Source organism: Poromitra crassiceps (assembly GCF_964638095.1).
Source record: "Poromitra crassiceps genome assembly, chromosome: 10".
Taxonomy (NCBI): Eukaryota; Metazoa; Chordata; class Actinopteri; order Beryciformes; family Melamphaidae; genus Poromitra; species Poromitra crassiceps.
Genome location: NC_139631.1, coordinates 14,533,371 through 14,551,585, shown reverse-complemented (window position 1 = coordinate 14,551,585; position 18,215 = coordinate 14,533,371). Strand labels below are relative to the sequence as shown.

The 18,215-nt window shown below is 40.9% G+C and overlaps 2 protein-coding genes across 2 annotated transcripts in view; one reads left to right on the top strand and one right to left on the bottom strand.

Moving 5' to 3' along the window:
- The window catches only part of fancc (FA complementation group C), a 40,632-nt gene extending 38,417 nt beyond the window's left edge, over nt 1-2,215 (top strand). The window contains exons 14-15 of the mRNA XM_083644115.1: nt 1,277-1,489; nt 1,912-2,215. Coding sequence (XP_083500241.1) covers nt 1,277-1,489; nt 1,912-2,079 — 381 coding nt within the window. The 3' untranslated portion in view covers nt 2,080-2,215. The remainder of the gene's footprint in view (nt 1-1,276; nt 1,490-1,911) is intronic.
- Nucleotides 2,216-12,560: 10,345 nt separating this feature from the next.
- The window catches only part of aopep (aminopeptidase O (putative)), a gene marked incomplete at its 5' end in the record, with an annotated part of 114,077 nt that continues 108,422 nt past the window's right edge, over nt 12,561-18,215 (bottom strand). Inside the window, one exon of the mRNA XM_083643958.1 lies at nt 12,561-13,748. The remainder of the gene's footprint in view (nt 13,749-18,215) is intronic.

The window sequence follows — 18,215 nt, the reverse complement described above, 5'->3', positions numbered from 1 at the left end:
TAAGTTGTTTAGCAACCCATTTTTCAATGATTTTAGAGATTATTGGTAAAATACTGATGGGTCTAAAGTTGTTCATGTCAGATTTATCACCAGCTTTGTAGATTGGGGTAACTGAGGCCAGTTTCCATGCCTTTGGGACAATATGTGGCAATATGTCCACTAAGTGTAAGTGGACAATTTGGCCAGCAATGATGACCACAGTTGTTTTTGTTCAAAGTCACTCGTTATGTTTATATTTATATTCCTTAAACCTTGTCCAATCCCAATTCATGATACATTTTTCTCGCCTCTGCCACCTTCAAAGTTATCAGTGTGTCATTGTAATGAAATTCAGAGAGGCAGAGCCATGCCAAAATGCTAAAGTGTGCAGAGGGCCAAGAATACAGTGCATGCTGCAGAAGGTGAACCATCAGGATAATGTCGGTTCTAGATCATGTGATTTCTTCCTCGGGGAGAGTGAACCTCATCCAATTCACCCCTGATGGATTTCTGTAGCTGAGCTGTATTATTTGCCTGAAACTTTGTTCCCATCCCGTGTGAGCTCGCTCACCCCACTTTTAGCACCTTTTAGTTTTAGAATAGATTTTTAAGATTGTACTTATTTTATAAGCAAATAACATTGTTGTATTTCTGAGCTGATGTCGGGAAGTCTTTCAGTGAGATAGATGTGTCAGAGATATGACTGGACCACTAGTGGATGACATCTTGACAACCAGCTTATTTCTGTGTCTATACAGCATGTACTGTACGGTATCATAACATGACAACATGATGACAGTACGGATGGCCTCAATCGTTTGCCCTGGGCAGGCGTATCCTTGCTGAAAGCTCGAATAGACAGAGAGAGAAAGATGAATAACACATTAAAGGATTAATTATAGATGACCCCTGTCTGAGAGAGAGATAGAGGGGGAGAGAGGGAGAGAGAAACACACTGAGAGAGAACTAGAGATCAGGGAGGGGAGAGAGGTGAAAGGGGTGGTGTAGTATTGATTTCTCTGTGAGTAGGTCTGGCCAGCTGGCCTGTGTTTCATCTCTCTGTCTCCTGTGTGTCCGCCTCCTCTCATAATCCTGGGAGACTGTCTTCACCGCCATCTAGGCCATTACAGTCCAAGAGCCAAGGCTGTCCTGTGCCCATCTTTTGCCAATTACTACTTTAATGACCATTGATTTTTATTTTCAGTAAAGCATAAAAGTGATACAGCTTCATCCCACTGTGGTCCACAAATAGAAATCACTTTTTGTCTGATGGCCATAACATCACCTTCGCTTCCAGGTGAATGCCAAGGAGGCATGGGACCTGGGAAGGTCTCTCTTCCTGCTCTCAGCTCCTCCTCTTCCTGTTGACCGCCTGCAGTCATTGGTTGAGCTCCTGTCCCCCCGCCCGGAGCAACCATGCCTGGCTCCACTAATGGTCCTCAGCCTCTTGGTCAACTTCGCTGTTTTCTCCCAAAAATCACAGAGTGAGCCAACAGAGATTTTATGGACGGTGAGGAAATTATCCTGGTTCCTTTCTGAGTCTGAGATATCCATAAAATATCCATCAAAGTGAAAAGTGAAATTAAATGTTGATGTGATCACTGTGCTGCATACTTGCACTAAGTCAAATTCCTCATTTGTAATATACTCACTATGGCTATTAAAATTTATCTTGAATCTAGTCTACGGCTCTCCCCATATCGACAGAGGGGGTGGAGCAACGACCGGGACAGCAGGGGGAATTGGCCAAGTACAATTGGGGTGAAAACGGGGGGAAGGGGGGTGCGCAAAAAAAAGTGCACAAACCTTACGCATACTTGTACAGATTTTTTTCAAAGAGTGGCTTCATCGTGTGTGTGTGTGTGTGTGTGTGTGTGTGTGTGTGTGTGTGTGTGTGTGTGTGTGTGTGTGTGTGTGTGTGTGTCGGTCCAGGTGGTGGAGCGGTCAGGCCTGGTCGGTGAAGCAGCATGTGTTCTCAGGTCAGTGGAGCTCAGACTAAACGGAGGAAGCTGCTCATCAAGCGATGCTGCTAACAGAGTTCAGCTCAGGATCAAGGCTCTTCAAAACATACTGACACCGACGCATATGGAGACCTGCTGAGAACAACACACACACACACACATACAGATACTCAGGTGAGATTGCGTGCGCAGCGCACGCACTCATTCAGAGCTTATCCTTGGTTGAGGGCTTTTTCGGGCACGTTTGCGGAATAACAAACAGCCACGATCTTGTAGCCATGCAGCGCTATGACGACAAGACTCTGAAGAGTGTGTGTCAAAGCAGCAGAGCAAGGACAGATTATGTGGAGAGTCTACAGTTGTACTCACACACACACACACACACACACACACACACACACACACAGCAGCCCATAAAACGTGTCAAAACCCTCCCACTCATAATTGTCTGGCAGTATAAATTCTTCACGATACAGAACACACGCACTGACTGGAAGACGTTTAGGATACAGAACACACGCACTGACTGGAAGACGTTTAGGATGGGAGGGAAGGGAAACCAAATGCTAGCTGTGTTTGTACAATTACTGTTTGTGTTCAAATACTGGTGTATGAACAACAAACACATTGGATGGATAATGCACTGTGATGTCATTTCTTTCTGCATGTGAAGTTGTGAACATATTCTAGTGTTTTATTATTATTTATAAAGTTGAAGAATGTATTTCTGCCCCATGTCTTTTATCATTCATTGTAAGAACAGTATTTAAACAATACCTACTTCGACTTCTACATCATACATACTCCCTGACAGAGGATTTACACCCACCAAAAAAGAAAGAGGAAAAAAAGTGATTTTATGATCTTTTTTTTTTAATAAGTATGTTTATTCAGTTTTCAGTTAGCAGAGGATAAACAGTTAGTGTTGAATGGGATAACACAGAATATGCCCTCTGTCCCCACAACACAACACAACACAACACAACACAACACAACACAACACAACACAACACACACAATCTCCACAAAAATAATAACAGCAAAACAGAAAAGGAAAAACCAAACTAAAACAAACACACAGAGCACCTACAGCAGGCAGAAGGTTAAGACTGTAGAAATAGGTATAGCAGAGGTATTTAGATATAATAATAAATAGATAAAGGCTTATTACATGTCCTAGATAGAAATGTCAGTCCATGCTAGTCCGTAGAGACCACTCCGAAGGGCTTGGGCCCTATCCTCTCCAATATAGTCCAGAAAGGGTTTCCAGATTTGAAAAAAATTGAATGACCTATCCTTAAGCCAAAAGCTGATAGCTTCCAAAGGGAGAAGTTTGGTTTTATAGTCTTTTGAAGATCAATTTTGGTATCATTCAGTACCATTGAGATTTTGTTTTGCATTTGATACATATCTGTTGTTATTATTAGACCATGTGATCTCATTCAGTACCATTGAGATTTTGTTTTGATACATATCTGTTATTAGACCATGTGATCTGTGTTGCGATAGTGATTTTTTCCTTCTCCATCCTATAAGGAGAAAAGTGGCGGAAAGTTAAGATCCATCAGTGGAGTGCCACGTAAGGTTGGTCGGTAACACTTTACAATAACGTACACAAATAATGTAGTAGTTACTAGTAAACTAATCATTAACTAATAGTTAGTTAATGAATTGAAATGAGTAGTTAATGAATAATTCGTCATTAGTCAATCACTAGTTAATCATAGTTAATGAGTAGGTAGTCATTAGTTAATGATTAGTATCTAAGTTCCTGAGTAGTTAATCATTGCTTAATGATTAATAAATGTCAGTTTGTGAATATATTAGTTAATCATTAGTTAAGGTCACATTGGGAGTATAGTAGTTCATCATTAGTTCATCATTAGTTGTTAGTTCCTTAGTAGAGTAATTACTCATTAGTTAATGGTTAGTCAATGGTCAGTTTGAGTATAGTAGTTAATTGTTAGTTACTCATTACTTAATTATTACCTGTCCATTAGTTACTCTTTTTATGTACCCTATTGTAAAGTGGTGCATCATACTCAGTAGTTTATGAGTACTGAATCATTACTTAATTATTACCTGTACAAAGTTACTCTTTTGTGTACCCTATTGTAAAGTGGTGCATCATACTGAGTAGTTTATGAGTACTTAATCATTACCTGTCCATAGTTACTCTTTTTGTGTGCCCTAATATAAAGTGAAACATCATATAGTATAGTATATATTATAGTTTTGAAGGTATATTCTGTGCTTTAAAAACACAAGTACTTAGACAGAAGTAGTATTTGGCTGAAACATACCTAAGTACTTGGACATGAAGTAGTATTTGGATGGAATATACCTTTAAAACTATAAGTATTTGGAGAGAAAGTAGTATTTGGGTTGAATATATCTTCAAAACGATAAGTACTTGAAGAGAAGGTAGTATGTGGATAGAACATAATACTTAGTCTCCGGCTCTACAGATGCATAGTATGGCTCTACCAACTTGCAGGCTGGTTAGCTCAGATGGTAGAGGACCAGACTTACAATTTAACAATCTTGCGGCTGAGGGTTCAAATCTCACCTGGAGTGAGTGTTTATTTGTTAATGATATGATCTTTCACTTTCACTAACAAATGGACAGGTAATAATTAAGTAATGATTCAGTACTCATAAACTACAGAGTATGATGCACCACTTTACAATAGGGTACACAAAAAGACTAACTAATAGACAGGTAATAATTAAGTGAGGATTCAGTACTCATAAACTACTGAGTATGATGCACCACTTAACAATAGGGTACACAAAAAGAGTAACTAATGGTCAGGTAATAAATAAGTAATGTTTCAAAACACACCTCAAGACACACCTCTTTTCCATGGCCTTTCCACATTAGTTAGTTCAGTTTAGTTCAACTATCCCTGTTTGTTTGTTTTTCCTTCCCCTCTCTCCCCTATCTGTATCCCACTCTTGTGAAGTGACCTTGGGTTTTATGAAAGCCCTATATAAATTAAAGTTATTATTATTTTTTATTATTAATGATTCAGTATTCATTAACTACTCAGTATAAGAGTAACTAATGACCAGGTAATAATTAAGTAATGATTCAGTACCCATTAAACCAGTGTTGGGGAAACTACTTTGAAAGCATAGCTTAGGAAGCTACCGACTACTTCACCATTGAAGTAGTTGAAACTACAGCAAAGCTGCCCTGGGAGAAATGTAGTTTAGGAAACTACAAGCTACGCAGAAAAGGTAGTTCAAACTACAGAGGACAGCCAGAGGAAAGATAAGGAAGTGCCCACAGATTAGCTACTTAACTATTTCTAAATTGACTAAAAGCTCAAATCTATCCTTTTGACTAATAGCCAGCCACTTCAAAAGTCATACAGAGAGAAATACAGCATCAGTGGCAGTGCCTATGTGGTTCACTGTGTATGTCAGCTGCCTTCAGAGGGAGAGGTTGTGAGTTCTAAACCTGGTATGTGCACAGACTGATCTGTCCTTTTTGAGGCAGGAAAAGTTATTTGTATTTGAATAAAAGTGGAAATAGGCGTAACAATCTTGTTTTAGTTTTTATTGCACTTCTAATTAGAGTAATAATAATAATAATAAGTCAAGTCAAGTTTATTTGTATTCTAGACGGTTCGTAGCGTGGGAGCAATTCAGCTATGTATTTAGGGCCTAGGCCATTAAGTGATTTATAGACTAATAACAGTATTTTAAAATCTATTCTATGACACACTGGCAACCAGTGTAAGGACGTATGAACTGGAGTGATATGATCAGCTTTCTTAGTCTTCGTTAGAACTCTAGCAGCAGCATTCTGAATGAGCTGAAGTTCATAATAAATAAATAATATTTTTTGACAATGCAGATAATCATAGTTTTTTCTAATAATAACACTAAATAATAAATTAAGTTGATGATGAATGATATTTACACTAAAGTCAGGTGCTTTCATCACATTCTTTATGTTATTTTCCTTTAACTTGTGCTTTTTTGTCTTCCATCCATAATTTATAAAATATATTTTCAGCCATTATATACTTTTTTGACAGATGTATGTTGCTTTACAGCTGGAATTGGGTGAGAGACATAGAGAGTGATAAAGAGAGAGAGAGAGAGAGGTTTTGCTGAATAGCCCACTGTAAAAAGTTAAACCAGACAGGTTGAACTTTTCATAGTGCACTGAAAAGTTCAACCAGCTACAGTACACCTGACCAATCACACCCAGGTGGTGCTAATTAAGTGTCTTAAAGTGGTAATCCACAACAGCTGCACTGAATTAGGTAATGGAATTGATGAGGGAGAGAAGTCTCCCCTCAGGAAACCTGGGTTACATCATAACCATCCGTTCATCTCTATGCAATCTAAATCCCATAGAGATAGGCACAGTGCTTATCTCTATACCGTCTATCCCATAGAGATAAACACAGTGTTATTCTATAAGGTGTGGCCCACTGACTTAAAGATGGATGCAGGCTGATTATGTAAACAATCTTTGAGCGACAGTTGTACCAAAACTTTGTGACTTTGTGTTTGTGTTGTGTTTGTGTATTGTTGTGGGGGAATCTTACACATTGGACCTTGATGCATGGAAAAATGGCCATGGATTCTGTTACCATTCGCCTACATGAAACAATGTAAGATAAATCAAGGTCCAAATGATTGCAGTAGCTTTGAATTTAGAAACTGAGAATAATGCAGTCTTATTGAGATTGTTTTAGACTAGGGTTCTCAGGGCTTTAAATGACTCTTTCCTCTGGCTGTCGACATTCAAAACTGACTGAGGTTCAAACTATCAAAAGCTATGAAGAGTTGACACACTGTGTTCACACTGACAAGAACACAGAGCATACAGAGTGAGACAGGTTGGAATTGAACAAGTGAGCAGCTGTTTATGAGCCTCAGCCAGCACCCGTGATGCTCTTTTTTAATCATCACCAGTAGTTTGAACACTGATAGAAATAAGCTGATGAAGGAGACTAGTCAGTCCCTGACTCTAGCTCAACTCACTGGTACAAATCTCACCTGTCTCACTCTTTATGCTGTGTTATTGTCAGTGTGAATACAGTGTGTAGAAATCAGAAGCTTAACTTCCAACAGCTCATAGCTCAGTCGGCTGAGCTGCTGTGTCACTGTCTCTGTCTGACAATGACTGTTGGTTCGATTCCCGATGCAGGAGACATATTACAGCACTGCCCTGTCTTTAACATCACCAGCGTAGCGCCTCCTATAGGCAGATATACAGAGCGACACAGCGCCTCCTACAGATCCACAGAAATGGACTGTGGACAGACGCTAAGAGATCCAGACATGTCATATACTGAGTCTAGAGCAGTTTTTCAAAAAGTTACTTTTACACCTAGCGGCAGCCTGGGCAACAACAAGACGTATTTCCGATGTCAGTAAAATTTCAGCTCTCTGTCTCATAACCCTCAGCTCATGTCTCTGCAGAGGTCAGGGGGGGAGAACAGCCCCCCTCTTAGCTCCAGGTAGTGGTAGCAGAGCAGGAATCGAACCCACAACCTCTGGCCCCGGTGTGTCTGTGTGTATTATTCCTTCACACCACCAGCTGCCCTTCACACTCACAGCTCTTCTCCGGGCACTCTTGTCTCTTCCCTCTGCCTGTCACCATTCAAAACTGACTGAGGCTCGAACCCATGACCGCAAAAGTGGCTGAGGTCTCAATATTGCCAGGCAGCAAGCAGTGATCCTTCTTTATCATCACCAGTAGTTTGAACACTGATAGAAATAAGCTGATGAAGGAGACTAGTCAGTCCCTGACTCTAGCTCAACTCACTGGTACAAATCTCACCTGTCTCACTCTTTATTAGGGCTGTGCCGATTCACTTATCTCCCGATTCGATACTATCACGATACTTTGGTGCCGATTCGATATATATTGCGATTCACGATTATTGCGATTCTACGATTATTGCGATTCGATATTACGATTTATTGCGATTTTTGTTTATTTTTTTCTTTTATTTTTTCAGTTTGTTTGCTTTTTTACACTAGATTAGAACATGGGAAAAGTTGAATCATACACTAGAGACTGTATATTATATATCATGAGTAGGGCTGGGCGATATAGTTAAAAACAGGGGCGGACTGGGATCATAATTCAGGCCGGGCATTAGATACCAAGCAGGCCAGGCCGATATGGGCCAACGCGCGTGAAATTTGGGCCGTTTGAAGCCAGATTTGGGCCGTTTGAAGTCCAATTTTACAATGAGATGCACCCACTTTAACCCTGAAGTGTAATTATTACTTCAGACTAACTAATAAAGTAATAAAACCACTAGTAAACCAGTAGGCGGCGCCTAGCCTGCTGTTCAGTGAGTGGCCTGACTGCAAGCACCAAAAAAAAAAAAAAATTTTTTTTTTTTTTTTTTAATTTGCGATTATCGATTCTGGAATAAAAGATCGATCCAAAAAATCGTGACATTAAAAATCGCGATACTTAGGTGAATCGATTTTTTCTCCCACCCCTACTCTTTATGCTCTGTGTTATTGTCAGTGTGAATACAGTGTGTAGAAATCAGAAGCTTAACTCCCAACAGCTCATAGCTCAGTCGGCTGAGCGGCTGTGTCACTGTCTCTGTCTGACAGGTAGACTTTTGGTTCGATTCCCGATGGAGGAGACATATTACAGCACTGCCCTGTCTTTAACATCACCAGCGTAGCGCCTCCTACAGGCAGATACACAGAGCGACACAGCGCCTCCTACAGATCCACAGAAATGGACACTGTGGACAGACTGCAAAGAGATCCAGACATGTCATATACTAAGTCTTACGCCTAGCAGCAGCCAGATTGCCCATCCCACCGTAAGACATACTTTATGGGAGTCAGTAAAATTTCAGCTCTCTGTGGTTTTCTGTCTCATAACCCTCTGCTCATGTCTCTGCAGGGGTCAGGGGGGGAGAACATCCCCCCCCTTGGATCCAGGCAGTGCCAGCTGAACGGGATTAGAACCCACAACCTCTGGCCCCGGTGTCACTGTGTGTATTATTCCTTCACACCACCAGCTGCCCTTCACACTCACAGCTCGTCTCCGGGCGCTCTTGTCTCTTCCCTCTGCCTGTCACCATTCAAAACTGACTGAGGCTCGAACCCACGACCGCAAAAGTAGCTGAGGTCTCAATATTGCCAGGCAGCAAGCCTACTCTCTGTGCCACCAAGTCAGACTGATTGAATGAGGTTTTCTCAGGGCTTTAAATGACTCTTTCCTCTGGCTGTCGACATTCAAAACTGACTGAGAATCGAACCAACAACCTCAAAAGTCACTGAGGCTCAAACCCACAAGCTCCAAACTGCTAGACAGCAATCCAACTCTCTGAGCTAGTGGGTCATAGTGATTAAGACTAGAAGATTAAAGTATAGTCTTTTGTCTTTATGTTTTGAAGGGACCTTTTAAGTTGAATAGTATTTGAATTAAATTAATATGACGTGAGTTTCTATTCGCCTTGCACAGAAAACCTTTTTCTTTATACTTGAGTCAATTTCAGAGCCTGTACTTTTTTCCTTTTACTTGAGTACCGGTAATTAAGTTGAATCAGTACTTCTGCTTTACCAGTCTTTTTTTACACAAATAACTGTACTTCTACTTAATCAGAGCAACAATGTGAATAAATTTGGAATGACAAGAAAAAATTACACGTCTGTGCAATAGGCTAAGTAGGCCTAAATAACTCAGATATAGGGTTTGCAATTGTAACGTTCATAATGAAGTATCTCATGCTTATTGATTTAATGATTGTTTTGCACCTGCTGCTCACATTTGAGATACTTCTGGCTCGCCTGGAAAGAAGGTGGGAGCAGCCGAGTACAGTCAGCCAATCAGAGGCAGAGAGGGGCGGGTCATGCCTTCGCCATCATGGGGGGAAAAAATATCGCAAACCGGACCGGTGTGCTTCCGTGCGTAGCTGATTTGGCCCACCCATTTACTGTTAGGGACGATAAATTGGTCAATTTTACTGTCATGTGATCCTACAACTCCTATGTGAACAGGTGACCTACTGTCCACTGACTGGTCAGGCTGCGGTCACATAAACAGTAAACATTTAAAATAGTAGCCTAAAGCACTGCCACATGAATCAACTGCTCATTAGAAATTAAGCAAATTAAACTTATAAAACTATGAACACTTCATGAAGGGCTGGTTTATTCAAAATAGTTAAATAAATCAGTGCAATAAATAGTACAATTCACTATCAAAGTCAAAAGTTGCCAGAAAAATAAATACTGGGTTTAGGCATGAGGAGTGATGATTGGTTAGGTTAATATCAGGGTAAGAAAAAGTCCACAATTAAAATAAACCTTTTGATTGACTTTATTCATGGATATAGAGACAATAAAAGATCCAAAGGATAGCATGTAAAAGTGTCAACACTTATTTCCAACATAGTCCATGATGTTTTCTTGTGTTCTCAACCTCTCTTTTTCAAATGTACTGTATGTATTCCTGCTGGGCAGTTGTATACATCTTTTTATCAATTATCAAATAAATTAAATCAATCAACCAATCAATCAATCAAAAGGCTTATTTCAATTGTGGACTTCTTCTTATCCTGATATTAACCAATCATCACTCATCATGCCTAAACCGAACCAATCATCACTCATCATGCCTAAAACCTAACCAATCACTCCTCATGCCTAAACCTTTGCATGTGAAAGTTTCGGCCATTGCCTTGTGGTCACTTGTAGTATTATAGCTATATATTTTGTATATTCTTTGGCCAAATTAATTTAAAAACTACATTTATTTTGAATGAAGTCATGAAAATCAACTATTTTCTTAGCACCCCCACAGATTGGTCTAGCCTCCCCCAATCCCCTTAGAAAAAATCCTGGAGCCGTGCCTGTTCGTTTCATTTTATTGCCCAAAATTGTAGTTTGTAGTCTGAGTAGTTAAACTACACCAAAATGACCAAAAAGTAGTTTAACTACTTGACTCACTACGCAAATATGAATGTAGTTGAACTACCAGCAAGCTACTACAAAATGTAGTTCAACTACATGTAGTTCATTACTCCCCAACACTGTTGACTACTCAGTATGATGCATCACTTTACATTAGGGTACACAAAAAGAATAACTAATGGTCAGGTAATAAGTAAGTAATGATTCGGCACTCATGCAGTAACAACTCTGGAGCAGCACTTAAGGGGGGAACATAAAGGTAACTAATAACTAATACCTACTCATTAACTATGATTAACTAGTGATTGACTAATGACAAATTATTCATTAGCTACTCATTAACTATTAGTTAATGATTAGTTTACTAGTAACTACTAGATTATTTGTGTACGTTATTGTAAAGTGTGACCAGTTGGTCTTGCCACCTCCTGCCTTCCCCGTTCAAGGGACATTGTTGATATCCGTAGATATCCATCTGATGATTTAACATTAGACCAAGGTATTGCATATTTTGTTTTAAATAAGACAGATTATTATTTGGTCTTTTATTACCAGTCTTTACCAAAAATCTATTGAAAAGCAGTCATTACTCAGACCACAAAGAGAAGGCATTTATGAGAGAAACTGGGCGGTGGATCTGATGACAGTCGTCATTTGACTTCAGTGAGAGTGACGAGTGTGATCAATTGGTCCTTCAGTCAGTTTTGCACATGTGATGACAGATGGGTGGAGCACTGCTATGTGTGTGTGTGGCGTCCATGTTTCAGTGAAGACAGAATTCTGGCAGGTCGGCCCGAGGTCAGGAAGTGCCTTTCCCAGGACTGTCGTCGCCTTTCCAACAAGAGAAGACCATTGGTTTGACAAAACATAAATGGCCTGACAATGATCTTGATGATTCTTCCTAAGAAACAGCCTCCAAATCTGGACCACCCAGCCTGGAGACAGTCATGGTTAGCAGACCACAAGTCCTCCACACCTGTCTCTCATATGTTCATCTCACATGTACTTCATTGATTAGGAATGCTGAATATCATACTGTATCCTTCCAGTCTATGAAGGTCTGATTGCAAAAGTAAACTTGAGGTCAGTTGGCTTGCCCCTGGCCATATTCACCACCAAGCATGTGTTGGAGTTGGCCCTTGTTATCCGACCACAGTGATTATTCTGCAAATTCATATGGGTCAGTGGATATTGTGGACAGCACACAGCAACACATTGGGCAGACCGTTTGTGCTTCACTCCTCCCTGCCCTCACATATGTAAGAAGTGTAACATCGATAAGCCAACTTATAAGTAACATCACATAGGATAAGCCTATTTGTCCAAGGGGCTCTTTTATTCAGAAATGTCGCATCAGTATTCTGTCTTGCGTTTCATGCGAGTAATGCATTTGGATTTCATCCTCGAATTGATTTTGAATATCTTTATGCATAAATGGTGCATGCGGAAAATGTTTTACTCATTGAATATGCTATTTCCACTGAGTTGCAGATAAAATCCAAGAATATAAGTGAGGCACTTGATGTTCAGTGCACACATTTCAATACCGCCTGTGTCGGGATAAAAACGCACCGGCTGGACAGCTTGATTTTGCCCCTTTATCAGAAGATTGAATTTAGTCACAGTCAGGGAAGAAGCATTGCCTACCAGTTACAGAATAAGCATAAATAAAAGTAATGCATACATTTTTGGATCAAATATCTTTTATTGCGCTACTTCAAATGAACATCGTATAATAATTAAAAAAGGCTCTCTAAACCTTGATTAAAACAAAATGGACTGATCATTATCATACGCTGCCAAAGCAATTAAGAAAAACCTAATTTAAGTACAGAAGTGCCCTGAGAACAGAGCAGGTCTTGTATATTGTCCAATGCCAGCGATTACAGGGCAGAGTGAAGTAATTTGTTATGTATGAAAACATGACTCACCTGGAAGTATTTCCAGTCTAAACTCTTAGAACCAGATCATAGACTCAGACTAAACAGACATGCACTTGCACCTACGCACACATATGAGCGTGCATGCACACACACACACTAGTATTAAACATAGATGGAGACATGGTGTCTATCCATGAAATCTCTCTCTGTCCCTGTTGCCTCAGCTCATTTCACTCCAGGAACAGAGACAGAGGAACGTTATGGGTAAGGTCTTGGGGCTGGGCGATATAGACAAAACAAAAATCATATCTGTATATTTTTAGGCTGAATGGCAGCGATACACGGTATACCCTATGTCTCGTTATTTTCTATAAAGTGGGCACTAAATGTTCTGTTGTAAGCAAAAGCTGATGTCATAAGCACTTTTATTCAAACAAGACTGTACTTGACCAAATACCTCGATATCGATAATATTGCGACAGTATTGTAGGGATGACTATTGGTGCTTTCACAAAATATTTTCACAGTGAGATTTTTGATCAATAATAATCAGTAATATGGATATGACCGCATGGGTAAAGGCAAATAATAGAACATCTACAACAGTCTTTAAGTTCAGAAAATCACATCACTTTACTGTAATGTAATAAAGCCTTTAAAACCAGGAAAAGACGACACTTATGCCATATCATGATATTACAATAATACATAATATGGATATATTGCTCAGGTCCTATCTGATCAAAGCAGTAGTATGCAGGTTGTATCATTAGACACATTAATCATACCCACTAGCCACTTCTTTAAGACTTCTATGAATAGTACTGTGCTGCTCCAAGCTTTGCCAATTGGCGTCAGCTCTTGAGTAAGTGCAGTCTTCTGGTGTGTGAGTTGCTGGTGATTCTGCAGCGTCCCCTCTCCTACAGAGGGAGAGGAGCTGAGTGCTGGCTCATTGTGAGCCTCCTGTGCCAAGCTCCTGTCATCTCTGCCTGCAGCCCACAACCTGCGAAAGAAAAGACATGTAAATTGGGGCATTAACTGAGCATTTTGGTAGAAGTCTACAATCCTGCATATCCAACTGTTTTGAAGATCAACATTAAAGACTGTACATCCATTACAGACAAATAATCTGGTTTTGATGATATTGCATGGTCTAAGCAGGTCCAAAGCCAAAGAAATTCAAAACAGATGTGTCGGTATATGTGGCAGGATTGTCCCGAACTATACTTTAATAGTTGACTCTTAGCGAACTTTCAAGTTTTTAGAAAAGAGAACGTTGTTAGATGTGACCTTTTCCATGCAGTTCTAAAAAGGACAAGAGGACAGAGTTCAAACTAGATTTTTTTTTAATTGAAAAAAAAAAAGTAAATTACAAAATAAAGTGCACAAAGTAAAGCCAGATTAATCTTCTCTTCTTTGCCGACTGATTGTTCACTGCAAATGGCTCTGAATTGTCCAATTTCTGATGTTCCAGTTCCTGTTGCTCATGGAGTCACATCATTTGTCCTCTGTAATGGATGGATGTGATTTAAAATGTAGCGAAGTACAATAATTCAGCAAGAATGTACTGGAGTAAAAAATACTGACTTTAAAACATACTCAAAGTACACAAAAAAGCTGTCAAATTACAGTAACCGTACATGATGTAATTAGTTACTTAGTTCAACCCTTGCAAAGTTGTTTCCTGAAAACGAGTGTTTATCAGACATCAATATGCATGTGAATACAGTGATACCACAGATGTGATCATCTTCCATGAAATACTGAAAAAGAAATTCTTCAAAACATCAGAGCAATTAACTACAGTAGTAACAGTAACAACAAACTAAGACTTGAATGCACAACAGAGGTTTTTGTCTGCAGATATGTAGCGCACCACACATTTTGAATCTGGTGCCTCACTACAGGGCAGCCTGTCTGTTGGGACCTGTGCTTCTGGTTCTGGCTCGGTGGAGAGCGAACTGAACTCCTGTTCCTGCTGAACTGAGCCAGTGGTTGTATAGGACTGATTATCAGCTCAGTAGGCACGGGAGGCCAAGCCCAAGTCTTTTCTATATACAGATCTCTCTCTCTCTCGTGAAGCACTTGTTGGCTACCACTTTTTTTTTTGCAATGGATATAATGAAGCAAAAATACAACACCAACTCAGGATCCAGTAAGTATCAGACAGTGTCTCGCTGGGCCCAAACCCATGAGAAACCACATTGGGTCCATTAAGCTGTTGGGACTCCTGGACGACACTAGCTGCTGAAATGTGTGATTGACGTGGAGGAAACCTCACTCACTCACTTACTGTCAGCCAGACCACTGCTGGCTGACTTGAAGAAGCTCAGCTACATATAGCTATAGTTACATAAAGCAATAGTTAGGCAAAATTGTCGGTACAGTATATTGTCGGTACAACTATTTTAGGAATGAACCCAGTCATAAAAAATATAATTTCCTCCGAATCAAATCCCAGCATTTCCTCTCAAAAGTATGCATGCACATTGCACTAGTGAAAACTCAAAAAGTTGATGACATGTAATCTTTGAAATACAATGTAATTCAAACCCTGGAACAGCTCCCCAAAATACTTGACATTAAAGAGATAATCAGTCAAGTTTACTTAGAGCGTGAAGAACAGAGGATGTGGGGCGAAAAAGTTTATTTTTGGTGTCCTTATACAATGTTGCATTATCCTTTGATGTACAGAGCAGCACCATTTCCCTCCCATTAGACTGTAATAAATCACCTTTTAGATATGGGCTCTGATGGCAATTCCTCTCTTTTACAGGCCTTTGATGGTCATTACTCTTTTAACAGGCCCTAAATATAGGGCTAAAAATGGCAGGCTCCACATGGCCCTCATTGCTAATTCACACATCTGTCCTCGTTTAGTCGCCATTTTGTAGGCCTGAATATAGAGCGCTATAATACCTCCTCAAAGTTAATATTCTGATTATTCAAAAGGCTAGAATGACCAGTTTTAAAATACATTCTCAACCATCTGTCACTGTTTTGATTAGGGAGCTATCAGTTCAGAACGATGAGAGCGTTGCTTTACAATTAGCTGGTATAAAAGTTGATGATGGAATATGTTCGGCATCTGTCCAATGACACTCGAGGTCATAGCAAAGTTTCTAGAATAGTCAGTTTTGGTGGGTCAGTGTTTGAGACTTAGTGGTCTCAATCATATTATTGATTCTTTCCATGCAGACCTGCTGCAGCGGTGCTGACATCTTGGATGTTGGCTGAGTGCCGTTGGCAGGAGTTTATTTTAGTGCGAGACTTTTTGTTTGGTAGAATGATGTATAGGGAGATTGTTGTTAAATAGTGTCAGTCTACGACATCTGCATTCCAGAACATAGTCTATTTTTAGGGTAATTCTGGACAGATCGAGAGTAACAGATCATTTTGCTGATGACAAATACACAGTAAATATAAACTCGCTGACGTTGCTGAGAGCGTTCTTTGTCTTGGAAGCAGATGCCGTAGTTTACATCGTTTTGTTGACCTCATCTTGGCTCATTTGGGAACCCTCCCACGGCACGCTCTGTCACGCACGCAGAACAAAGTGTGTGGTGGAACCCAACTGAGAATTGCTGCTTTTGTTTATATCAGTGGGTGTTTTACAGATCACACGTTTCTGTTTCTCCTATTTGAGACAAGACGATGTTAAACTGAAGCATATAACGAGATATAAATCCACTGTAGGGAAAGCATACTGCACCAATAACGTGAGATTGACCTCGCTAAACAAAGGCCAGCTCCCATCTCGAAAATCTTAACGAGATTTCCATCTTTGAAGCCTCGGTCTTGTTTTGCCTTCACAGTGTGGGAACGTGATCTATGAGAATCCCTCTCCTGTATGGATCTCTGGAACTACCTCAGGCTGAGATTAGATCACAAATCAATATCTATCAGCCGGGGATGCACAGATGCCCTTTTCACTGCCAAAACGAGACCAAGTTTCAAACCCAAAGTGCTTTTAGTGCTAAAAGGATGATTCCGAGTGCTGATTTGCTGCAGGCCCTGTTGAACTTCTGTGACGAGTGTTTTCAGATAGCACGCTGCATCTCCAAACTCTGACTGCTGGCTGTGTCAAACTGTTCACTGAGCAAGAGTCAAGAGTGCCTGCTGCAAATTAGAGAGAATGATCGCAATGTAGAGGAGGAGGACGAGGACGAGGAGGAGGATGATGATGATGATGGTGGTGGTGGTGGAGGAGGAGGATGGTGGTGATGATGATGGTGGCCACGGCTCCAGCACTGATGGAATGGCTGTCAGCAGCATGATTCTCCCCAGGCCTCATTAGTACAGGAGCTAACAGTCAGCCTGTCTCTCTCCTCTCCTCTCCTCTCCTCTCCTGAGGTATCTGGCTCTCACCGTCACAAACACTACCGAGTGTGTAGCCAACATCACGCCATGCAAGGACTGCCTTTCATACTGCATAGCCAGGAAGAGAGAGACAGAGATAGCTGCCTTTCATACTGCATAGCCAGGAAGAGAGAGACAGAGATAGCTGCCTTTCATACTGCATAGCCAGGAAGAGAGAGACAGAGATAGGCAAATGGGGGGCTAATTAGTAACATTGCAGAGCGTTTCGAATTTGTGAGGAGGCCTCGGCGGTTAAATTCTTGCAAGACTTTTTTTTATTTTTTATATCCTCTACAAGAGACAGACTGGGGGTGAGCATGGAATGGGGGGAGAGAGGAGTGGTTCAGTAGACTGGTAGTGAAGCAAAGGGAAGGGAGAAAGGGAGGAATGGAGGGGAAGAGAGAGGGAGGAACGGAGGGGCAGATTAAGGGCGAGGAGTGAGAGGAGATAACAGGGCAGGTTGGAGGAAGGGCCAGAGAGGTGAGAGGAAGCAGGGCAGTGGAGGGAGCACAAATGGGCTGTAACACAGAAATGTCTAAAAGCACACACTCGACAAGCAAGCTGTGAAAAATAAGGCTCAACTATGTGCACACACGCACACGCACACACACATCATTGTATAAGCCTAGGGTCCAGGGTCTCTCTCTCTCTCTTTTCACCCATTTACTGTCAGGGTCTCTCTCTCTCTCTCTTTTCACCCATTTACTGTTGTTCTTTCTGTCTTTGTCTGCTTGTCTGGGTCATGCTCTCCTCAGGGGCAGAACTTAGCCACTGTGAACAAAGAGGAGATCAATCACTGTTCACCAATCAGCTAAGCTCTGTACCTGGCTGGAGAGAGGTTACACAACCTGCCTGGCTGACTGACACGCACACACACCTACACACACACACACACTAGACACACTCTTAACAAACACCCACGCGTGCACATCAGACCCTCTGGCTCCCACATCATCCTCTTTTTGTTCGTCCCGTACCTCCAAATCATCGACTGCACTCGAGGGCCTCAACCACAAAGAGTCACACACTCTTAGATAATCATGTCTTCTTTAGTTTGAGTTTCTTGGGGCGTGCGTGTGTGTGTGTGTGTGTGTGGGTGTGTATGGAGGGG